The sequence below is a fragment of the Siniperca chuatsi genome, linkage group LG23, assembly GCF_020085105.1.
Source record: "Siniperca chuatsi isolate FFG_IHB_CAS linkage group LG23, ASM2008510v1, whole genome shotgun sequence".
Lineage (NCBI taxonomy): Eukaryota > Metazoa > Chordata > Actinopteri > Centrarchiformes > Sinipercidae > Siniperca > Siniperca chuatsi.
The window spans coordinates 9977287-10003383 of record NC_058064.1 but is presented as its reverse complement, the minus strand read 5'-3'; the positions used below and the strand labels follow the sequence as shown (position 1 = coordinate 10003383).

At 41.0% G+C, this 26097-nt stretch overlaps 1 protein-coding gene across 3 annotated transcripts in view; it reads right to left on the bottom strand.

The window, feature by feature from the left end:
- The window catches only part of chchd3a (coiled-coil-helix-coiled-coil-helix domain containing 3a), a 72854-nt gene that overhangs the window by 26261 nt on the left and 20496 nt on the right, over window positions 1–26097 (bottom strand). For 2 of the 3 annotated variants that reach the window (XM_044186457.1, XM_044186459.1), the window contains 2 exons: window positions 23663–23843; window positions 1617–1700 (listed from right to left, as the gene is read on the bottom strand). In XM_044186457.1, coding sequence (XP_044042392.1) covers window positions 1617–1700; window positions 23663–23843 — 265 coding nt within the window. Of the gene's footprint in view, window positions 1–1616; window positions 1701–3018; window positions 3034–23662; window positions 23844–26097 lie in introns of all 3 variants that reach the window. The other variant, XM_044186456.1, reaches the window with a different exon arrangement.

Below are 26097 nucleotides of genomic sequence, written 5' to 3'. Positions count from 1 at the left end.
ATGATTCAATACTGAGGTCATTTTGAGAACAATGTGCCCACTGAGTATGTGATATTTTGCCATCCTTGTATTCACGAGAGCTTCTAAGAATTTCTAAGTTCTTAATCTTCTAAGACTACATTTTGATTTAGCTTCCACTATAGAGGGCATTTGACTTTTTGCACCCTCCAAAGGGGAGAAAACTCCTTCCCAGTATGAAGGCATCATTTTAAGCACATTAAATAGGGCACTGTATCCTTCCTAAGATACACTTGTGATTTGAGAGCAGCATGAAGGCGTCCTTTTTAGCACACTTTAACAGGGCATTTGACCCTGGTTCCCTTCCTTGCAGGCATCTCTCACTGGGACCAGCATGGAGCTGCCAATTGAAGTGGGCTATGCATGGCAGCTGATCCTTGTCCCCCTCCATAGGACACTGGTTTGACAATCAACATCAGGGTAGTGTCATTTTCAGGGACAGGAGGACACACACAGGGATGAATGAGATGTAACCCTTTATCCTTCAGACGGAGGAATGGAGGGTGGAAATTAAAAGAAAAAAGAGAGCCAGAGAGCAAAAGAGCGGCATTGAGACAATTACGGAGAGGCACAGGACATAAAAGAGAGAACGATGCACACCACACAGAGGAAAGCATGCTGAGTTAAGTTGATGGATGATAACAAAAACAGTGGGGCAGAGGGATAAAGAAAAAGAATAAATGTGACTGTACTTTGGGTGAGCCCAGTGGTGACCAAGCCCACTGCGCATGCTGGCTGAATGGTGTACATGAATCTGCGCATACACTGGTGTGTGTGTTCCTGTGTGCACTGCTGTGTGTCGATGAGTGCATGATACGTTAATAGAGGTATATTATGAAAACTTTTCCCCAGGCAAAAACTAGAGCTGCAGTGCATGATGTATGTTCTTGAAAACAGCAATGATGTCATCTGGCTTGGTGACTGTATAATACAGCATTTAGTTTTTACTTTGTCTTCTGTTGTAAAATGGAAGGTCATCTTTTGCTTCATCTTTAGATACTGTATCCTCCACCGTCAATATTCTCGTTAGTTGTGTTTTGGTTTTATTCTATTTATCTTTTTATATCATTCTTGTAGTTATGTGTAGAACAAAACTCTTTAGTGTTTTCTCTTCAGTGTTTTGCTTGGTCACCATAAAAACTAAAAGTTTAAAGCAGTTTTGTTGAAAGCAAGCTTAGAAAGCTCAGTCCACAGCAGTGTGTGGTGAACCAGTTCCATAAGCATGTAGTTAAATACACATGTACTGTATGTATAGCTCTACATAGAGTATGTACAGTACATTTGCCCGGCTCTGTCTATGTTTTCAGTTGATTTCTGCCTTTTAAAAACGCGTTGTTATGTGCATTCCCAATGTTAAGATCACCACCCTGTCATAGGGGACACATTTCTGATTTATCACTCGAGAAATCTGAGGAAAAAAACAAGATTAAAAATTATCATTAAGTGTGTTTCTCCAACTTTAGCTGAGAATTGAGCTCAATGAAGATATAAAATAAACTGGTAGAATCGAGTTTTGTGAGTTGGGTTACACATTAATGAAACCGGTGTCCATATACAGGAATTCTTCAGGTTGGTGTATGGTGCAAACAGTTTCTTACCCTCTCCTCCAGCCGGGCCACCTGCTCTCTGTAGAAAGCATCCTGCTTCTTTAGGTCTGCTTCTCTGGCCTCTAGCTGCTTGGCCTGAACACACACAATTGAAAACACACACACGCACACACACACACACACACACATATGTGTACCACATGCAGCATACACAAGTGCATACACAGAAGAGAAGAAACACCATTACTTATGTGCTCAGTGGAGTACAGATCACAAAATAGACACATACACAAGCATACATAAATATGAGTGAGGTCCATAATGAGTACTCAGACAAGTGTATATAGAGTACAAAGTACAAAGGCCTTCTCTTTATTGGTGATGTGAAACACTTTGTGAATGTTTGTTTTAATATAATACTTCATGATATGTGCACTGTGCCTGCCTGTATATGTGCACATTTTGCTTAATGTGTGGAAAATACACCTGTGTCCATGTGTGAAACTGCTAATGCCTTGGCATGTATTGTATGTGCTTCTCTGTCTGCTCCCATCGGGAGCCGAAACGTCTTGATTCTGAAAACAGTGTCCAGATGACTATGATTGAAACCTTTTCTACAATGGAACATTCCTGGACGAATGAGGGACTACACCGTCTTCTTTGTCCTATTGCGTTCAATCTTCAGCCAAACCTCTATATAACATCAGTTCTCAGAGCGAACGAGCACTATGGTGTGGCGTATATATTTACCCTGCCTACCAATCTCCACTGTCCTCCCCTCTACTGTGACCTTCAGTAAACGTATGGCTGACTCCCCAGGTGATTTACAGAACAGATAAGACCTGGATGTATCAGGTCCCAGAGAGGAAAAAGCAGACCTTCACACTGGGATAGAGGGTCAATGACTCAAAACAAAATGGAAATTAAAACCACATATTTTTAATTGTCATTTACTCTTCATTTACTTGTCAAAGTCTATGGGTATATTGATGGTTATGGATGATAACGATAAAACAGAATTTATAGACTGGTGGAATTGGGACTTATATCAAGCAAACTAGGTTTTGATTAGAGGAAAACACATTTGTGGTTTTCTAAAGAAAAAGTGTATAAAAAGAAGTGGAAAACCTTTAAACAAGACATAGAGCTGTGTTATTCAATGCCACAGAACTTTAGAATGCAACCAAAAGCATTTTGTATTACTGCTCCCTTCTGTTAATAAGTCTACAGAAACAAGCTGAAATCGTCATCTCATCTATAATTCTACAAAGCATTTGAAGCAAGAGAGCTGTAAAAAAGGATTATCAAAATATGGAGTAGCTGAAATTCCTGGTGGAAAGAAAAATGTAACATGTCAAAGAAGCTGAAAGGGAAAAGAAATCCTTGACTCTATCATGCAGAAACAGTGAGACAGAACTGTAGTCTATGAGAAGGTAAAGACCTCTAGACTTACCTTCCGTCCAATTTCCTAAATAAGGGGAGCATTGAAAGAAAACAAGAGAGAGAAAGAGTGTAAAGAGGCACTGATTCATCCATGAACTTCTTCAAAGTGACATTTGGAAAGGTTTAGTATTCAGAGGCTAGGGGTGACTGGCTACCACACTGTTCTGCTTGAATACTCACACTTTACCCTCTCAATCTCCTCTCTCCCTGGCATATACACACACCAGTGCAGTCACACACAATACATGTAAGGTATATAACCATAAACCATTTTTGTATGCACATATGCACAGTTACATACATTAAAACTCAAAGACACACATAGACGTGTGTGTGCGTGTGTGCCAGCCTGGACTGCAACCTGTTTCTCCAACAATAAGCCCTTATTTATTTTATTTAGCACTTTTCAAAACAGTTACAAAGTGCTTTTCGAGACAAAATAAAAATGAAAAAAGCTTAGGACCACGATCAAGTAGAGCAAGGCATCTACAGGAGAACGATGGAGGCCATCAGGAGGAGCATCACTGGCAATAATCAACCAACCTGAGCCTGAGACTGGAAAAGGTACCCAAGAATGGGTACCCCAAAGTCTTAAATGACTACAGGCTAGTGGCCCCGACATCCCACCTGATAAAGACCCATAAGAGACTGTTACTCTCCCACCTCAGTCCCTGGTAAGACCAGCACTGGAACCCCTGCAGTTTGCCTACCAGGAGAACATTGGAGTGGATGACGCCATCATTTACCTGCTATGCCAGGCTTATTCAAACCTGGACATGGCTGGGAGGATCAGTGAGGATCATTTTCTTTGATTTCTCCAGTGCTTTTAACACCATACAGCTTTTGCTGTTGGGAGCTCTGGGCTATGCAGGTGAACACTCTACTTGTGTCCTGGATTACGGATTACCTCAACGACAGGCCACAGTTGGAAAACTGAGGAATTGCGTGTCAGGAACTGTGATGAGCAATACGGGGGCCCCCAGGGTGTAGCAGTGGGCAACAGGAGCAGGAATACAGAGGCTGGGCGGATGACTTTGTTGGGTGGTGCAGATTGAATCATCTGCAGCTTAACATAAGCAAGATGAAGGAGCTGATTGTCACCCCTGTATCCATCCATGGGGAGAAAATCAAGGTGGTTCACTCTTATAAATAGTGCACCTGGACGACAGTCTAGAGTGGGCTGGGAACATAGGGGCCCTCCACAAGAATGGCCAGAGGCTTCAACGTCTGCAACAAGATGCTCCAGATGTTCTGCCAGTCTATGGTGGCCAGCATGATCTTTTATGTTGCCGTGTGCCGGGGCCGGAGCGTGAGGGCGAGATTCACTAACAAGCTAGTTAGAAAGGTTGGCTCAGTGATTGGAGGAGGAGTTGAGCTGGATTCTCTTGAGGCAGTGATGGGGAGGAGGAAGTATCTATCTATCTATCTATACTGCAGAGGACTGTCCTATGGAAAGCAGCCAGGCAGAGAAGCCCTGAAGCCTTTGCTTTAAGCACTATAGATGTTGAAGGAGATAGGAAGCGGGTATGAAGAAAATACAACGTATGGAGAAAAGAAATTGCATTACCCCATCCAATCTCTACTACACTGATAACCATCTGTGTTTGGCTACTCAATGCACTGCAGGTGGAGCTGCATGCTCTATGCATTGTGATGAGGCGCACTGAGGAGTGTCACTGAGGGGCTGTCCTCACAAGAGATGAGTGGGGGAAGTTTCAAAGTCAAGGGGATGTGCCAAGCTTACCCACTACACACAAGACAGAAACCTACCAACACAGGCACACACACACACACAGACACACACACACACACACTGTCATCTACAGATTCAGAGAAAAAAAACTCTCCACAGCAGCACTTTATCACATTCCTGACAACACTCAGTAAAGCAACACCATGACCAGGTTGCTGCTGTCTCTGCTGTCCTCAGCACAACTTAACATTAACCAGCCTTATTGTTGCGGTCAGACAAGTGTCTCCATTGTGTCCCCCTACATGTCTGAAGTGCTATTGTGTGGTCAGTCTTATACAAAAGCTGCCTGCACTTCATGATGGAATCACGTTGAACTTAAACCCTAATGTGAATGTACCCTGAAGTACACCCTTAAAAGTATGCTGCAAGTACACTTGAAGTAGTACTATTGTGACCTTTAAATGTGTTATTGATTCCAAGCATGCAATCAGGGCTTCTACGATAGATTGGCAATGTTTTTGAGAGACTGGATTAGGTTGGCAGCGGTGCCAAAAAACTGTCTCCCACCAACAGCTCAATTTAAGAGGAGGAGAAAAGGGATGATGGGATGGAGGGAAACACAGGAGAGGATTGGCAGGGGGTTGTGTACTGTCACAAGTGTGTCCAAACTCAATGTTACGCTGATAGGTGGCGACTAACGACTTTAGCTTTGAGAAAGAGAGAAAGACAAAAGATGCACACAGACGCCGGGACACAAACAACGGCTCAGACACTGATCTGAAATGCACACATCAGCACATACACATATCCAAACACGCACACACCAGCCGGAGCAGCTGTACCCACAGAGAATGGGTGGAGAGATAAATGTGTGCTGAAGGCGAGACTAAAGGGGTCATTAAAAGAGGAGAGGTTGTGACAGAAATGTGTACCTAGGGATTTATTTTTTTTTGCTCACTTTTGTGTGTGTCTATGCGCATGTCTGTGCGTACATGCAGCCGTGCATGTGTTCAATTTTCATGCGAGCAGGTTGGCCCTCCTCTTTGACGACACACACAGGCCCAGACACACACACACACTATGTCAGGATTACTTCCGACCGATTAACCCCATTCAGCAGACTTTAAAGATAATCTAATCATACTAAAGGCCAAACAATGGGACAGACTTCACCACTGCCCATACACCCTTTGTTCCCCTAATGAAGAGGCGGTCACGGGTGGGGGAGGAAGACGAAGAGAAGGGCAGAATTACCAGAAATTGGAAAAGAACTTGAGGGTGGAAAGAACAGAGAGATAAGAGACATAGAGAGGAAGAGGACAATAAAAGGTGAATTATCACTGAAGGTGTCAAGAATGGAGAACTGGCTGTTAGATGGGACATGGAGCCTGGGCCAAGTGCGTCTTTATAACTTTAGAAAGAAGTTAAAGAGAGATAATGATCACAGAGTACAGAAAGAAAGAGACAAGTTAATTGGAGGAAACAGGAAAAAAAGGGGACAACTGAATCTCTTACAACTTTCCAGCTTTGAAATTCTGAATTCTACCAGACAATGATTTCTTAGTGGAAGTGAAAAATGACTGTCAATCACTCTCATGATGAAACACAGTTTTCCTGATTTTATGAGAAATTTCAAAACTTTTCCAAAGTCCAAAGGACTTAGGATGGATGTAATTAATTTTGGATAATTCACAAAAAACAAACAAACAGTCCAGTAAAAATACAAACACTCAAAACAATAACCTCCCACAGAGTCCACACACAGAGCCCAGGAAACCACATTAACATCAACAGCAAACTTTTACATTCCCCCTCCTGTATCCATCTCCCCCTGGTCTCTTTTTAAGTACAGTAACACTGTGGCTGAGGGTGACAGGCGGTTGAGAGTGAGACCGTGGTGGTCAGATTAAATGGATCGTTTAGGCGAGGTGAACGCCTCTGTGAATATCAATTAGCCAGCCGCTGAATAATTAAGGACAGCCATGTTTTTTAATTAGCCGACTGCCGCAGTTTGAGCTGGGAGTGAGGGCGGAGGAGAAGAGGAGGGGAAGATGGATGAAAACAGGTGGATTTTGCTGTGTCAGGCTCCCCACCCACCTCCTCTTCTCTCACTGATTTGCTCCCATACAGTCAACTGCTTTTTTGCACAAGTGTTCTCTCTGTTCGCTTTTTTCTTTTAAGGCATTCCAGGGGACTGAAATAAAAATAACTCGTGCCTGCAGCGTTCAGCAGACTTAGGGCAACTGCGTGTGTGCGTATGAACTTATACTGTGTGTGGCTACGTATGGGACCCCTGTTATAAGAGATCATATTTGATATTTGTATACTTTCCCGCTCTCCTTTTTGAAGAGACACTGTATACTTTCAAGGCACAACTGAGAAACGGACCACAATAAAATAAACACTACAATATGTTAAAAGAGACTGTCCTCCCAAGAACAACGACAGCATCAGTCATTTCAGTGGCCCAAAACAACATATGTTTACGTTCAAGTCACAAAGCCCTCTAGCAGTCTAAGGAATTAAGACAGGAGGAAGTCAGGGGTTGTTGTTATAGAGCAACAAAGTCTGCGTAGGGACGAGGTCGGGATGGACAGATGGGTCACCAAAACATTGGACTTCATCACCGCTGACTGCTGTTCAGACCGTCAATGTTGGTTTCTTTTTTACCAGACCAGATGATTGTTCCATTACCTTAACCACGTAGTTATTGCTGTAACCATGACGATGAAGGTCCTATAACCTTAACGAAGTAGTAATTTTAACCATAACCACAATGTTTCCCTAACCTTAACAAAGTACTTATTTTAACCCAAACCATGATCTTTCCCTAACCAAGTCATTTTTATGCCTTAACCTAACCAAACTTTAACTATAGTATTGTCACATCAAAAAACCCTTTTTGTTTTTTTAAAGGCACAGACAAATGATGTTGCCCTGCCAATAGGAGCATCAGGTCAGAAAATGTGTAATTCTAGAGGGCAGGTATTTTGTCATTTAATTTGAAATTCTAAATTAATCAAATGTTGAGCGGTACACAGTGTAATATAAAACCATCAGAGTTTAAGTACTGAGCTGTCATGATCAGTGTAAAGACTTAAACCAGTGGTTCCTTGCCTTTTTGGCTTGTGTCCCCCTAACATGTCTAACTACAACCCCTTACAAGTTTAACATGTCTATGAGTTGTGAGCAGTTTCACCAAAGTAATTTCCATTCTTAAACTGTTTCATCTGAATAAATTCTAGGGTGTTAGAATAAGTATATTACTGTATTAGAGACATGAAATTGACAGAAGAAATGCATTTTTGATTATCTCCTATCCCATACATCATCTTGTTACAACTCACATATATACTGCAACCCCTTTGGGGAGTCTGGACCTGAGGTTGAGAACCACTGACCTAAACGAGTGGATCTTCTTATGATAGAATTCAATTTATGACAGGTTTACAATACTAGTTGCCAACAGCATAAATTTAGGCTAGGCACTACAATATTTCAAAAAAAAAAAAGACAATTTCTCATTGATTATGGCTATAAGCAATTCTGTACATATTACATTTCACACCTCAATGATTGAGACCTCTCTGCTCTAACATGAGGTGACTCACTGTTAAACTGTATGTTCACTACGTGCTTATAAATCATGCTAGATGAAAATAATCTTGCAAGGTGCCATGATCGATGGAGCACAAATCAGATCTCACCACATTAACTAACATCACCTCATCTATAACCTTGGTCTCTGTTGTCTTCGTCTGCCACCATCAGCACAGCCCTGATTCACCCCTGTCACGAGTAGCATCATAATCAATGCTCCCTCACACCATCCAAGTGAGTGCTGCAGCACGGTGGGTCAGAGCTGCTCACTATGGCCCATCTATCACAGGCCTGCGTGACCTGCCCTGTGAAAAACTAATACTGAAGCCGTGGGCCTCGGGTCCTGTGTGCTCCGACGGGGGGAGGGGGGAGGGTCAAAGGGTAGCACAATGTGACCGTGCACTGGTGTTAATTGGTACAGCGGAGGTGTAGGTGGCATGTGGGAGGTTAGAGATGGATGGAGGGAAGGGAGGGGAAGTTCATGGGGTAGAGAAGATGAAAGGGAGGGAGAGAGATGGGTCAATGTGTGGATGGAATATGGATGACAAGATAGTTGGAGGGAGAATTGGGTTTTTTGACAGGTGGTGTTGTCATATCAAGCTTGGAGACAGAATATTTTAAAAGGGGGGGTTGACGAAAAACACACACAGTTTCTTACTTTCTGCAGCCACAAACGAATACATACAAAGCTCACACACACTCAAAACTGTTTCAGACACACATCCCTCCCACAAATCTTGGCACATCCTGTAACTGCCTCTAAAACCATTGCAACTCTATCTTTAAAAGCTATCACTGGCAGATCAAATCTAAGTGATGGAGTGTAAAATGATATCACCTAACACAGACCTTACTGGCAGTATTACGCATTACCCTTAGAGTCACTAATAAAACATAAGTCCTGGTAGCAGAAGCTGTAAAACTCCATTGGAAACCATTCACTTTGGCTGGTTAATTAGCATCATGGGGTTTTACTGAGCGGCAATAACACTTCGTTTCAAGGCTAGCTATTAGTCTTCACAGGAATTGGTAGGGTTATGGGCGATATAATCGTGTCACATATAGTGTGGGCAGTTAATGGGCTTAACCTTGACTGATAACACTAAAAAGACAAACACACTGTCAAACAATTATTCACACACATACTAACGGCTGAGAAAAATTTCACTTTTTATAACTAACAATCCTGCAACAGGGTTTAGTGTTGAAATGTTTTTCTCAGTTGGGCCACTGAGCTGAACTTCAGCTTGTATCTATTGAATGCTGTATTCATAAATTCATAATAAATCTAAATTATTATAGTTTTTGAACAATTGTCAAAAAGTAATACTTGATTTCATATATATATATATATGTGAAAGATATGCCATCATATATTGAAACTTAAGTTGGCCATTACTTACAAATGAGCCATCACTTAACTAACTGCCCACATTGCCCATAACTTTTTTTTCTTGTTTTTTTCATACCATTTCTGTTTGGTTTGATTAACTTGAACCTTAGAGAGTTTTCTCCTTCAGTTCAGTTACTTTTTTACTTTTAGGTGAGTGTAATGACATTTAAACCAAGTTACACACCAAATAAGATGAGACTGCATAAACACACTGGCCTCTTTCCTGTTTTGTAAAAGCCAGGTGTGATTGAAACTAAGTAGTTTGTACAATTTGTCATCTGAATATGTTTATAGCTGTTCAGAACAGCCACACTTGAAGGCAGCGTAAAAAGCCCACCATCATAGAGGGGCGTGTTGGGCCAATCATAGAGGAGTATAACTGTGTATACTTTTGAACAGTCTATCGTGTGCGTGGGGAGGTTCAGACACTGCTCGACGATCCAACATGCACTTTGACTGATGTATACTGACCCCTTAAGGTGGAGACCTGATTGGTCTTGTGATCACGACAACTACTTTCAAAATAATGTTTAAGTATTGGATGCCATTTTCCCTTCTAATTCTAGTACCAATTATAATCTGTGATGGATGACGTTCAGTTACAGTGTTGACTCTCTGATGGTTAGACCACCAAAAACTCTGAGGTCAGTTAAGTTGTCTTTTGTTTGACAGTTCACTGTAGAGAGCATGGGTAGACTTGCAACAAAGGCTTCTGACTGATTTCGAATCAGTTACATGTATCTTAGATCACTGGGCCACAAGGACACCCCGAAATAAACTTGACAGCATGGCCACCGTGTCACAACATCATTTTGCAGCATTCTGGGCACCTCTTCACAGGGATTTATGTAAGTGGAGCTGGGAACGGTCACAATAAAGTCAAAAGAAGCAGTGGTATCATTAATCATTGAGAACAAGCTGGAGCTGGCTAAGAAACTCTGACTGTAACAATTACCTTCTGACCACTACTGAAAGAATTTGCGGGGTTTTCCCATTCATTGTTTTGTACTTTTCCATATTGGGTATGTGGCATGGCCAGACTGGCATTCTGAAAGTAATGCAGTATATATGCCAGCAACGACAAAAGTGTGCAGATGCTGCTTGCCAGGTGTCTGCTGGCATACAATATGGCAGTGTAGTAATGTGGCAGATCATCAAAACTGTCCAATAAATTAGTTACCTGACAGTTCATGTTACTTATGTTTATGAGTTTTCATTTGTTGGCATCTGATTCTAGCATGAATCAAACAACCAAAATCAAGTTTTAAAGGTAATTTTAGCTGATGTAAAATCGTGTTTTGCCAATCCCTGTACAAGCACACATATCCAGGTATGTCACTACTTAAGACACTCTTGTATACATTTCGAAAATTTGGTAACTTGACTTGATCTTTGACAAATAAATGATTGAATCATGGAGCATCCTGGCAGAAAAAGACAACCAAGCCACAGGCTGCAGATAGAATTACTCTCCCTTGGGGATCTCTTAGCACAGTGAGTAATGACGCAATGACCTGGTGGGTCAAAGGGCTGACATGCCCAGGACAGGGACCAAGAGGCCAGGACAGGGACCAAAGGCCAAGAGGTATAAGTGGTGAGTGTGGGTGTCTCAATGTTTGTGCGTGTATCTTAACTACTGGCTGTTTAAGGGCACATTAAAATGAAGTGTCCTTGTGGAGTCTGTAGCTCATTGACTGGGTCAACAGAGGGCTTGATCTGAACCAGCTGGTCTTAATATGCTGAGACAGGGGTGTCAACCCACTCACATATTTACATCTCTTTTTCACCTCTCCCAAATTTGTAATGTTTAAAAAATATATTAATTTATTTTAGGGAAGGATATAAACAGTGAGGTTTATAGTAATCTTAAACTTATCAATGATAAGTATGACCACCCTTCCTTTAAGATGTTCTCAAGATTGAAAAGTAGGGAATAACTAGAAGAAAAACCAGAAGAGAAAAGTTCCTCCAGTGAAAAAGAATGGGACTATGTAGCCCACAAAGGTTGAAATCCTGGTAGACACATGAAAAATCACTTTCCTTTCTACTCCCAGACACTTCAAGCCCCTCAGCCTTTGTTGGAAACACCACCACCACCACCACTCCACTGCCAGATCCTTCGCTGAGGGACAGCAACAACATCTGCTGGCTCAGAGATTGATTAATTGGCTGATCAGGCGCCTGCAGAGTAAACTGATTGATTGATCATCCTGCAGTTGGAGCTGCCTTTATCTAGAGCCCTGGGGAGCGAAGCTCTGGAGGTCCCCAGTCATCTGTCATGTCCAACACACAGGGGAAGACGAAGGAGAGATGAAGAGCTGTGGGTTCATTACCGAGACATGGGGGGCATGTATGGAGGAAGTCTCAACCAAGATGGGAACAGAGGGCATGCCGAGAGAACAATGGGAACATGGGGACAAAGGGGCTGAGGGTGAAAGGAAGGGAGAAGATACTGTGGTGCTTGTAGAGAGAGAAAGATAGATACAGACATAAATTAAGGCAGACGGAGCCTGACCAAGCCAAGAACAACAACATCGGGACAATCTTGTCCATATACAGACAAGAAAGAAAACAATAAAGAGAGCTAGACTCATGACAAATTGACTAATTTAGTTGGAATTAGTATTAGCTATGGTTATTTGCTGCTTCTTTTTCAGGATCCGGGGTTTTTTTGGACATACAACCTCCACTCATTTACAATTCCTGACCACATCCCTGTTTAACAGCGAGCAGTGAGAGTAATGGGATACAGGGAGAAAAAGGAGGCAGATCAAAAGAAGTGTGGAGAATGCTAGTATGCATTCAGTCATAAACTGATGGCAGAAAATTCCTTTACTTGACAGCAAGGGACACAGTGAATGACCTGAGAGTGGGGAGAGGCATATTGTCTTTGGACAACAGATGTCCTTAGGGAGCAAAGTGAATGAGAGAGTTGGTGGAGGAGAGAAGAGAGGTGGAACAACCTATAGAAGACAGAAGGTGAGAGGAAGGTAGAAGGGAAGACAATAGGAGAAGACATGCAGGGAGAAAAAGGGACAGCCTGAGGATACGTTGCTGACATTGGACCTTATGGACAACTCAAGCTGCATGTGCCTGACCTGTCTGTGTGCATGTGCCTGCAGCATGTGAATCCTCACCTGGATCCATCTGCATGTTTAAGACCATCCTAGTGTATGTGTAAGTGACTGAATCCTTGTGTGATTATGGCTGTGGGCATAATGTACATCTCTCAGTGCACGTGTGCTCGTGCTGTGTATTAATGCATATTCATTCCACCCAGCAGCAGGGGGTCTTCCCATGCCTGATGAGGCTGGGAGGGGGCCACAGTCCACCTTCAGCTTCTGTCCATCAAGCCCGTGGCAGCAGATTCAGGGTCACCTCTAATCCACTAACCTCTTAAGCTGAATACATGCCTTTTCCCCTTTCCTTGATGCTCTACTTTCCTACTGTTAGCTGTCACTGACAACTAACTTTAAAAAGATGCACAGAAAAGAGCCATTTTGATGTCTTCTCTTAAATCACAGGCTAGCCTGTTCATTTATATACGACTTTGTGAAGTTTCATGATCCTTTCGACCTATGTGCCAAATTGCATCAGTGAGTTAATTATTTTCGCCAAAGAATTCATGATTGCAGAGTCAGTGCTATGCTGTTGCTATTCCTCTCAGGTTGTCTGACTTTTGTTTAAAGTTTACACTTTTTTATGTAGTTTCAAGTGCTGTTTTGGATTGGCTTGTTTCCTAATTGGAGTTTGTAACCTTGTTTTGAAAACTGCTTTGTGAATCAATAGCTCTTTCTGTCTTGTCTGCTCTCTTCATGCGCCTCTGTTTATTCCCCTATCTTTTATCCCCTTTCCATTCTCTCACTGCTTCTATATCTCATCCAGATTTTCTGCTGTTCACTGCCTTCTTGACTCCCCTCTAGTCTTCGATCCCTCCATATGTTTAAGTTTCCATCGTTCAATCAAAATGTCTACCTCTAGATGAGCAGACTGTTCACTTCTATAGTATCTCATTAATACCACTCTCCTGTCAGAGCCAAGAGGGAAAACACAGAGAAACACCAAGAAAAGAGAAAGGGACGAGCTCAAAGGAAAATACCTGTCATATTACACATCTAACATATCTACTATACTGAGCCACACACACACACACACACACACACATACAGATACAATGCTTAGTCAAAGTTAACTCAGGACGCTTGCCTTTCAAACCTTTGCACTTCAGCCAATTAAGTCTCAGCTAGGCAGAGTAAAAGAGAGGTTAAGAAATAGAAAGAAAATATTGCAAAATCTTTTCTAAATAATACTACAGGCTGCAAAGAGGTATGATATAATATGCACCTTTTATTAACTGTCCATTTCTTATTGCAATCTTGTTTTTCACGGATTTCTTGATGACAGAATTAGAGAGATAGAGATAAACCATTAGCCAATATACAGAATTGAGTTAAGTACTCATCTAAAGGCCCAATAAGGAGTCAAATTGGAAGATATGCATCCATACAAATTAACACCATGGCAAACAACAGGAAGCACCATCATAAATCTACAGCACCAACAAATAGGCACACATTCACTGCTAATCTACTCCTTCTCACCCTGAACAATCTAAAATCCACCAAACCCTAATCAGTTAAAACCTGCTAGGGTTCATTCTTAAACCCACTAAAATGATAATTGCTGCGGAAAAAGAAATACATTTTTCACAAAATGACAGATATGCAGTTGCTGTATGAGTGTCTTTAGCCGTAATGAATGTTTAAAATTCACAAGTAAAAAGCTCTTGTTGCATTCACTAATAGGAAGGTGGAATATAAAGAGGAGAAAGAAAAGTCCAAGTTAAAATACTGAAGGTTTTTCTCGCTTGGCTGGAAAGTGCACAAATCATTTTCAGTTATGCATAGTATGTACTAAATGTGTTCTTAGGTCATTAGTTTCTATTTACACAAGCCAAAACGTATTCATTGCTCAGACAAAGGTGAAAAAAAAGCACACAGCACAGTAAGACAATTCTAGTCAGCTTTCCAAAATGTTCAGAACAAATGAGGACGAATACATAAATACATACACCGCCCATAGAGGCTAAGGCACTAAATTGACTGTACAAGCTCTCTTGTGAGAAAGAAGCTTTCCTGACACTAGTATCCATCCATCAATCGGAGAGCTGCCGTATCCTGGCCCTGCTGCTGGCCGCTCGCAGTGCCAATTAGCTGACAGAGTAAGGGCCTGGCGCAGAGTGCCAGCCACAGGCCCTGCCAATTAGAGCCTAACCTACCGTCTAACCCTAATACTGGCACGGTGTATGGGCACCACACCCTGGGCAGGGGTGAGGTACGGCCACCAATATGTAAAGGACAGTTGAGTGAACACCCTCCAAGACGTGAGAGAGAGAGAGCAGTGCAAGGGCGGGAGACAGAAAGAGTGAGAGAGAAAAAGATAAAAAATGGTGCAGACAGAATAGCTGCTCATTTAAGTTAACCTCTCACAGTACACAAACATTTAATTACGTTGTATCCATTGAGCAAACAGACAAGCATTCACACAAAGACAAAACATGCCTCTACCTCACCCACTGAATTCTTAATAAAACTGAGGAGGACGAAAGCTTTGCATTTCCAAAATGCAACTTTCAGGAAATAAACAGAGAAACAGCTGATTATCAAGTTGTTAGTTTATACTTTTTCACTAGTTTTACTAAGCACTCATTGTTGAGAGTATTTTGTTTGCAAGGTCCTAGGTAAACTTAATAATATATTCACAGTGACCGATACATTTCCCCTCCGGGCCTATTAGTGTCTGCTTGTTAGATCTATAATTACTTATCATCATCTTGTTTTCACACCTTGCATGTCCTGTTTGTATCAGTTTATACAAATATGTGAATCAGTTAACTTCTTAAAAAGAACCCAAGTACAGATTTTGTTCACATACCACATATCTCAGGTGACATGGTACTGTACGTTTCAAGAAAACATGCCAACGGTACCTTCCGGCAGAAAATAAAAAATAAAAAATTTAAAATACAAAGGATATATTCCCTTGGATGTTTTCATAAATGATCAGAAATAGAGCAGACCTAACATTCCATTCTTAATTATATGTTTGTTGTAGCTGCAAAAATTGGTGTTGAAAATTAATAAATAAGTTATTAATTTCACAGTAACAGAGTTTTTACTTCATTTTTATATCAGCTACACAAGTAAATACTTGAGAAAAGACTCTCTCAAGTGCTGTAAACAGTAATTAAGTATCTGGAAGGATAAGGAGGATGTTTAATGCCAGTAGATAGAAGAGTTTATCCAAAAGACTTGCACTCTATGTGGTAAGAGTGGTCTGATGGGATGGTGAACAGATTTGCATGACAAATCAAAGCATTGCCAAGATCCTGATTTCACCCCAAATTCCAACCGGCAAGAGTGTGCAATTGCAGTCTTTTTGTTTTCTCTTTAACATGTGAAGACTTACTTTACATGGTGATATCACCATGTAAAATACTGAAGATATTGTGTAACTAATCAAAGTATGTGGCCTACAAATAAATCAGGTCCTAACTGGGGAAAATTCTGCTCCTCACAAACTGGAGGGACAATCTCATTCAGCTGTTCTGGCATCCTGGTGGTTCTATTTGTTTAAGGTACCTTCAGTTTTGGGTCTACCTAATTCATTCTGTAATACACCTGCAGAGCATACTAATCAAACAGACTGACAGTTTTCTGAAATCCAGTTACATCAAGTCTGGCAGGGGTTACTCTAACAACAGCTCAGATAACTGGAGTCAAAGATAGGATGAAATGTGTCCTTGGCGAGCTGAGCAAATCCAAAATATATGTAAATCACAGTGTACCACTACCTCTCTTTATCTAATTCAAAAGTAAAAGACATTAGGGACCTTTTCTCCTCCCAATCTTCCTATACACTGTGATGTGGGGAGAAAGAATAATAAGTAGAGAGAACAAGAAATGTTTTTTTTATTTTTACTTTATTTTTTTTATTTTTTTTAAATACCACCAACAGGCACCAATTCAAAACCCAGCAAGTCTCCTTTAATACCTGGGAAATTAAATTGTCGCCCTATTATCAGCTGGGTCCAGTCGGCTGTATCTAAAATGCAACAGCGCGCAACTGAAGTACACAAGGTTTTCAAAAACATTTGCTGGAGACTGCAGCTTTTAGAGGGGTGGAAGGGAGAGGAGTACTGGGGTGGGGATGGGGGGGCTTGTTGCATTAAAAATGTTAAGCTTTACCCAAAGTCATTTTCAAGCCAGCCAAGCATCAAATGGAACACAGTTTAAGGAAAGTATGCAGTCCAGGAGCTCTGACAGGATGGACATGGTGTGTGTGTGTGTCTGAGTGTCTGTGTGTAGGGAGCAAACAAACATTCTTGGTATGCTGTATTATATTGCTGTAAAAGCAGAGGTGGTGGAAAAATCATGGAAAATCACATTAGCTACTGGTGTGTGTGTGTGTGTGTGTGTGTGTGTGTGTGTGTGTGTGTGTGTGTGTGTGTGTGTGTGTGTATGAGAGAGAAGATGGAGCAGAGGGAGTGACAAAAGCATGATAAACAACTTCAAGGCTGAGAGGAACAAGGCTCTGGGTTTATTGGACCTCATCTCCATATCCGCAAACATTTCTTTCACTGTCCTATTGAACTAACGCCAGTATTAAAGGGTAATTCCGGTATTTTTAAACCTGGGCCCTATTAATCACATATTTTGGGGTCTAAATGACTAATAGATAAAAGTTTTGGAATTGGTCAAGTAGATAGACTCAGCCGCGAAGCAGGCTGCAATGGCTGCAACATAATCCTAGGGGGCAATTGCGCCAGTCAAAAGTATGTCCACTAAAAGGGCTTGGTTTTGCCACTGAAAGGCTCACATTGTTATTCTAAATGTCTGACAACATTATGGAAATGATCCCTACAGAGATAGAAACTTTTTTATTAAAGAGTAAGATGCCTTACTGACTCACGTTTCCTCCGTAGTCTTCCTGCAACAACTCACCTCACCCTTCCAGCTGGGAGGGAAACCATACAATTAAACACTTAACTTTTGGTTAGTGTTTTTGGGTTATCCAGGAGCTGACACAAATCTAAGCATGTCCTTTTGTTGCATATTTATATACTTTATACTGCTGCCTTGTCTCTTAATCAGAGTGTTAGCTTAAGGTCTCATATAAAAAAAGAAAAAAGTAAATGTAAGATATGAGTGTTTTAGACCAGTTGCCAACAGTAGACAAAACTATTGCCGCCAGGTAGACCCCACCCAGGCCACTGTTTGGAGCTACGAAAGATTGATGACTCTGGGTTTGATTGAAAAGTCTGCCTCGGGGTTAGAGCCTGTGTCTGGGTGAAAAACTGTGGCCAGTGATTGATTGGCCACTGGGCCAGTTTGGCTCCACAGGGAGCAGAGTCGTTGAAAATCAAAAGAGGGAACAGCGGAAGTCTATGATTTCATTAAAACACAGATGTGTGGACTGACAGATGGATGTAGACTGTGAATAAGAGAGTTACATGACCCGTTCATGCCATGTGCTAGTATATCTGTCAAACCTCATCATTTGTCTGTACATAAAGATTAAATTATATTTACATTGAGCTCATTCATTCACTGGTCTTTTCTGCTTTGTCTTCAGCTGGTATCCACTTCAAAGAATCACATATTCCTAATTGATGCTGCAGGGAAATTAAGCACTAATTGACCTGTTATCTAATTAAGGGTTTATTTGTGTGTAATGAGTCTACTAAGTAACTCCTTGAAGAGGCCATCTTGACCACATAAAGCCACCAATCAGAGCTCTTCCACACCGGGCTGTCTACTCATTAAATCACACTCACCTAGAAATACAGTGTCTTTATTAGTTTGCCAAGCATGTAGAAGACAAAACAACACAGCAATAAGTGCGACTATTTTCTTTTCAGTGTGAATTTGACCAGATTGACCCTTTGTTATTTGAAGCCACTGTGATCTCGGAAATTAAGCTTTTTCTCCTGCTCTGGACAAGCAGGCATAATCATCATAAGAGTGAAATTCAAAATGACAAATACAACTTATCAAAAAATATGGATCATCAAAGGCTGATTTAAATGTTAATCATTTAAACAGTAATTATGTCTGCTTGTTTTTTTAATCCTCCCAATAGCTGATAAAAGAACACAAAAAAGGTGAAAACACCATGCAACACGAATCTATGCAGATAACTCAAACATAGTGCTGTGCTACCATAAACCCCTTGTGTATGTCGGTGTTCCCCTTTCTTTCACTGTGGTTCCCCCTGAGTGGCAGTACATGTGTGAGAGCTGACACTGAACATGTTCCCCTCAGACAACAAAACCCCAGGAATCCAACAACACTGACAATTACAACACACACCCCTGCCTACACTGCTGGGAAGTTTCAATTACTGGTATACTTGGTGGCTGGCTACTGCCAGTCAGCCTGACAGGAAAGGGAATGACTGGTGGTGGAAAAGCCTGAAGAACAAGCACTCCCACCAGGGTGGTAGGAACCATCTAGGGCCCCGGCTACACTGCGATTTATATTAAAACATACTACGTTGCATTAAATGACAAGTTTAGATGCCGAAAAATGTTTGCTACAGAGATAGATACGAAAAATAGTTTCCTTTGACGTACTTCCAGCTTAATTTAGTGGTTGGCAAGTTGACAGTATGGCCATAACTCTTCAGAACACAGCTACAATAGTCATAACAGTGTATATAAAGAGACAGGGAGTACAAGGGACATTCAACTCAAGTAAAACAAATAAAACTGTGTAGAAGAGTGGAAGAGAATAGTTGCATTCCTCTTATTTTAGCTAGTTTTACCAAAAATAAATCACAAAATGCATATAATTTATGACAAATTACTGTTAATAGCTTCCTATAATATGCTGAAATTAAATTAAAGGTGGTTTAGCTTTCCACATAATTTAGTTTCTTTTAGTACTTAATATGGCAAGAATCAGAACCGGGACACAGTAATAACCAGAATCTATAAGCGGAATCTAAATCAATAAAATCTAAACGATACCCAACTAGTCTAACCCATGTCTCGAGGCAATTCTCCAGAATGGGTGTCACTGTAATTGGTGCAGCTATGGTTGCTGAGGTTATGGCCATTATAGGTGAGCGTGGGGAGGCATAACAGCTCACAGCATCGCTCTCATTGTGTGTGAAGTAAAGGAGGGAATGTATGAGGCCCTGCTGCTCCCCGTGACCTGTATCTTAATGAGAAGGACAAATCAATACCACGCTGGACAAAGAACACAAGAACTGCAGCTGCCATAGACAAATGTTTTTTCAGCAGCAATGAACTTGAGAGCACACTGCTACGGAAGCCCTGAGAGACAAATGAGAAAAATAAAAAATCTGCGATCCATTTTCTAAATCTGATATAAATTGTTTTCTCTCCTGTGTTTCTGACTTAAAGGTGGGATATACGATTCTGGAGCAATCCAATACCATGACAAATACCATGATAGAGTGAACAACGACACAGCGAGTAATGTAACTAAAGTTAGCTAGGTTGTGGCTTAGCAAACTGTCGCTACAGTTGCTGCTGCGAAGCTAACAGCCAGAGAAGACGAGACTGTTTCCCATGGAGAAATGAAAAAATTAATGCTTTTAGTCCTATTTAGAACATGGGGTAGTGGTGCACTTCGACTTGTGGCTGAAATGAGTATTACAACAACAAACACTTTTTTTCCCCACCTGTTCTTAAGTCATAAATACAGGAAAGAAAACATTTTTTTTTCTTACTTTCCTCTCAGAGCTTCCAGAAGGTTCAGTTCAATTCGCAATTAACAGTGTTAGATGCAATGACATCTAATTTCTGACTAACTATTTAACCTTCTTTTCTATATACACACACACAGTACTGTACTTTCCCAGTCTTTAAATTTTGAGCTACAGCTTTTCCTCTTTCTGTCCTTCTTACTAGGCATCCTAGTGGCATAGACATGTTGTCACTACAAAGTGTCTAATTCAAATCCCGTTGGGGACATTTGTTGCATGACATCCTGGTCTCTCTCCCCATGTTTTCGGTTTCTGTCTTCTGTCTACATTAAACCAACGGGGGGGAAAAACAGTTCTCCACAGTGGACAGATAGATTGATTGATGACAGATGCAATGTTTACTCATGGAGTTGACGCTCTCCTAACTTTTTCACTTCCCACAATACTGCAAAAACAGTATCATTTCTCTTGACACCCAAACTGCCAGCGGGCTGAGATAAATCCATCCGTTTTCAAAACACTCTCACTTGTTTCAGCAATTAAAAAAAACAAAAAAAAAAAAATTTTCTGGGAACACAGCCGAATAATGCGTATCACTCACTAAGAGGATCTTATGAGTCAACACTAGATTGTTGCGAAGGATATTTTTTGCTATCAAGTTAACATGAGTTAAACAAAAACTTACAATGCTATGCATGTCAAGGGGTTTTCCTAACAACTTTTATTATAAATCATCATTATTATTATTATTATTATTATTATTATTATTATTATTATAAATAAAGGGTGCAGCACTAAAGTATAATTATAAACACATTTTTTTTGTGTAGTGAGATTCAGCCAACAAGCTAAATATTGTATGAAAGCAAGAATGAAGACAGTCTGAATAAAAGATATTGGCTTAATCTTATATCCAAGGACATAAAAGTGTAGCCTATAAGATAATACATGAGGTGTTAATAGGTTTACTGGGGAAAAAGACTGAACAAATCACCTCTGTAAGCTCTATCAGCCACCAGATTATGTGCTTAGTACAGCAAACCACAACCTCTCTCTGGAACTCTTTCTCTATCAACTTTATTGACTTTGCCCAGAAATCAGAACCAATTTCACCTCCCAATTACTGATGCTTATTTGCTTTACAACAATTGTTGAGCACCCTATGCAGAGGAGGTCTTGTACTTAATGAGAGGGGTAGTAAAAGCACCTTGTGAAAATGAGCAAAAATAGTCTATATGCTCATATTTCAAGTTCAGTATCTTGACAGTAGGTCTTTCTGCTCATTTTTTCTTTTTGAGTAAAAAGAAATAAAGTCTCACACTAATACAAAGAGGGGCAGAAAGACAGACAGGCAGGAGACAGGGACACACACAGACAAAAGACCTTAAAAACATGTTTTATATTTCATCAAAAATGAGTTCACTGTGGGTAGCGGACAATCCTGGAGTTTGACAAACAGAGTGAAATGACAACGGGTGGGAGACGTCTTGGGCGAGAGGCTGCCTTTTAAAATGGAAAAGTCCATTTCCAGTTGAAAAGAACAGTGGCTGTGTGGAAGCGTCTGACTTGACAATTACATGAGTGGTGCGAACGGCACTGCGCCTCCACTGATAACCCGTCGGATTCTATTAAAACTCCAGCACTACAAAAGAATGCTCAAACTGAGGAAATTATCACACAGGCACAAACACACACACAATTTTGAAACAGTAAAACCCTCTGACAATGATTCTTTTGCTGCAATGTGTGTGCTTTAAGGAAGTAGCGACAAACTGGATGGAGAATAGAAACTATCAACAGGATTTATACCGAAAATATAAGTAACAGACAAAGAATGAAACAAAGATATGACTGTGTGTGTATGCTCAGTCTCATACTGAATGCATTGCCACTGCAGTGCTACTATCTGTAGTTTCAAAGGCTTCTAATGGCCCTAGGTTAGCCTTAGGGCCACAAGCAAAAGATTCATAGTGCATAGAAAGAAAAGTTCTCTTAAGTACAGGGAGTTAGTACTTCAGGAGCATGCAGGCAATGACATGAACAAGGACTCTCCTTTGTGACAGTTCAGTAAGACCCACCACCCACGATTCTGCTCATATATTACAGATACAAAGCAGGTGTTACATTTTTGCCCTTCCTCCGCTCCTCCTGTCTCCTCCCCACATTTGTCCTGTCTCCCTCCCTATGGAAAACAGAAATTAAATTACAGAAAACCTACAACTGAAACAGCTTTCTTCACAGATACTGCAGGGAAAAACACATCACATTATGTGTCTCCCTCCGTTGCCATCTCTCTCTCTCTCTCTCGTCACCTTTTTTATTTTGATTTGATCACCGTTCCAAATGAGGGATCCCTCATACACTTGTCCTGCGGCGTGGAATCACGTCATTGCTCCTCTCTTTCTCGCTCTCTCTCAACAAAATGATTCATTTTTCTATTACGCCGATAAGCGTGTGAAATGAGCTATATAATCAATAGCATAGGTTTGTAAACAGCAGCCACACTCCAGGGAAAATGTGTTTTCTTTTTGAAAACAATACCCTGCCTGTGTGTGTGTGTGTGTGTGTGTGTGTGTGTGTGTGTGTATGGTAAGGAATGCTCATCTGACAATGTTTACAAGGGCAATTTACAGGAAATAAAGACACAGGCTGCCCAAAATGAAGGTAGCTTTTATAATACAGCAGGATGAACAGGCAGAGATATGGACGAGGACAAAAATATCGAACTACAAGATGTGGATACAGCATAGAGGGGTTTACTTACTGTTTGTTTTTTAAAATAGATTTAAACTGTGCTCTGTGTTTGTATTATGTAGATAAAGATTTTATGTCTTAAAAATACAAAACGGTTACATTTACTGTGTGTGTGTGTGTGAGTGTGAGATTCGACACAGTCAAGATGGTTCTATGATTTACTGCTCACAGCCCTGACATTTGTCACTGCACCAGGCATGACCTGTAGATTCCAGCAAATAGGTTTACTTCTGTGTGTCTGCGTGATAGAACACAAACGTGTGAACATAAAATGGGACCTGCCTTCATGTAAAAATTGCACTCATCAATGAGTCTCTGCTTGCAAGGCCATACAGTTAGAATGTTCAATGTCTGTTTGATACTGTGGTTCAGGTTTTCCAACTGAATGTTAAAATGTATGAAACTGTTTGGCAAGATAAAATGAGATGGTAAAGTTCACAGTAGCTGCCACACATTGACGCTGTTAGTGGACAAACTTACAAAGAGTTGAGCGCGGCGCCTCTCATCCTCTGTGGCGATCCTCTCTCTTATTACAGCCTGCTGGAGGCTCTCCTGGGCCACGGCCCGCTCCACAGACAGGATCCTGGACACGTCATCCTGGATCTGGGACTGGGCCTCAGATTGAGCCTGGGCTGCTACCCTGGCCTTCTCTGCTTCCAGCCTGTGGAGCATCAACATTTTAAGTGATTAAGACACTTTTAACCCATTTCAATGTTATATGTTTGTGATGTGTAAAAACACATAGTGTATCTCAAGGTACAGGACTACGACATATACTATGCACTATTTCCTATTTTCAGTGTACAAAGTTATGCTGTCCATAGTATGTTGCACTGTCTACTGTACACCAAGGTCCTTTTGGGTTGCCTTAGTACAACATGTCTCATACAGACAGACAGACACACACACACACACACACATACATATATACACACATTTACACATATGAACCACAAGCTCTCTTTGGCAGGTTTCCTTATTTCAATTGAACCAAAATCAAGTTATTCTGAAAGTAAAAACTTTTGAAAAAACATACAGGTATCTATTGCAATATTCAAAAACTTAAAATTACATAAAATGATCATCTTGTTAAGCACAGACAGTGAATGGCCTCATAGATATATCATAGTAAATGTTATTAAAAATAATAATTGGTAAACTATGTGAGTATCTTTGGTGTTCATAGCACCACCCACATTCATACCCTTGTTGTACTGCATGCTGCAATGTTGCAGTATCCCAAAAGAATTAAAAGGTCACAAATGTGCTTACAGTGCTAATGAAGCATAGATATAGGCCATTATACTTGTTTATTGATTTTTTTAACCCTAATGTCAGATTCATCCACACAGATGTCCTTCCAATTCTACAGCTTGCAAAGAGGGGCAACATTGAGAAGAAAGTTTTAGGTTGAACTCTGACTGCCCCAGCGTCAAAAAAACCTGATGCACCACAGTCAGTTAAAATCTGTTAGACAATTCAAATAAATTCATATCATTTCCAAATAATTTACATTTAAGAGTGATTTGACAATCAGTATGTAACACTATCATTTCCCCAAAACAAGAATCATCAATCCAATGAAACAGTGTTATAGACAGAGGCAGTACGCTCTCTGCAGGCTCAAGACCACCATTTGAACCCTGTCACCGGGTTCTCGTAGTTGCCTAGCAACGCACTCCCTACTAGGCGACATTGTGCTTGATTGGAGAAGAGGAGGAACGTCCCTGAAACCCTGGAAGTCTTCCTCTGCTAGGAATCAAACAGCGGTGGCAAGGTAAAATAAACACAGAACAGAGCAGAGCAGGTGCCTGAGTGAATTATGACAGACTGAATGAAGACAGCGAGGATCTTAATAAACTTCTGCCTAAGAAAAATCCTAAGACAGCACTGAAAGACAGCCTTGATGAGAAGTAAGCTGCCTAGACTGAGAGTGATGGTGAATGCTGACTGGTTTTGTGACCTATTCCACACATAGGAAAATGGTTCAATATGAAATTCCTTTACATTCAAATACACTATCTATGATCCATCAGTTGCTAGAGGTCAAATTTATACATTTTTGTACAATACCTTATTTTCAAAGTTGTGCTTTAAAGGTGGCAATTTTTTGTTTTATTCATGAAGACTAAAGTAAAATGCATGACTCATTTACAGCCTCATCAGGTTTGTGCATTGCTCATTATGATAATTTAAGTGCATCATCCTAGTTGTCAAGTAACATAGATACCGTATGTGGCTTTTTCTCCTATTTTTCTTGATATTAAAAGCTCCCACTGATCAGTCATTGTGAAGGACTTTCATATTTTATTCTATTTCCAAAATCTCATTCATCGCTTCACTCACATGTGAATATAGTCAAAATTTAGAGAGTGAAGAATCATGATGGACAGACTAGTGTAACTGATCACCTTCCCATGCCTTTGAGCAGATGACAGGTAGGTCTAATAAAAAAATATGTCTGATGTCTTAAAGCTGCCATTTGCCCTGCAACACCACTAAATGTCAGAGAGCAGGGGAGAGCAAGACAAGACGGGGACACAGAGAAAAAGAGAGAGAGGAAGGAGCGAGAGTGAGCAGTGGCGACATGACATGTTTGGCCCTGAGGAAGTGAAGCAAAGAGGGAGTGAGGCAGAGAGTGGGAGAAAGAGATGGAGGGAGACGGAGAGAGACCAGCCATGTCCAGTCTCACAGTCCACTGGGCTGCACACGTCAGCACACTCCATCCATCATCTGGCTCCAACTCACGCGCACACACAGACACACACAGGGAGCCTTCCTAATGGCCTTTTACATTCACCATTTCCCTACAATCCTCGCCTGCCTGCACTGCTAATGCACCTAAACTACCTTTACGCAAGAAGCTTAAGCTGTTGCTATTGCCCCTACTATGACAGAGGAGGGACAGTATACAA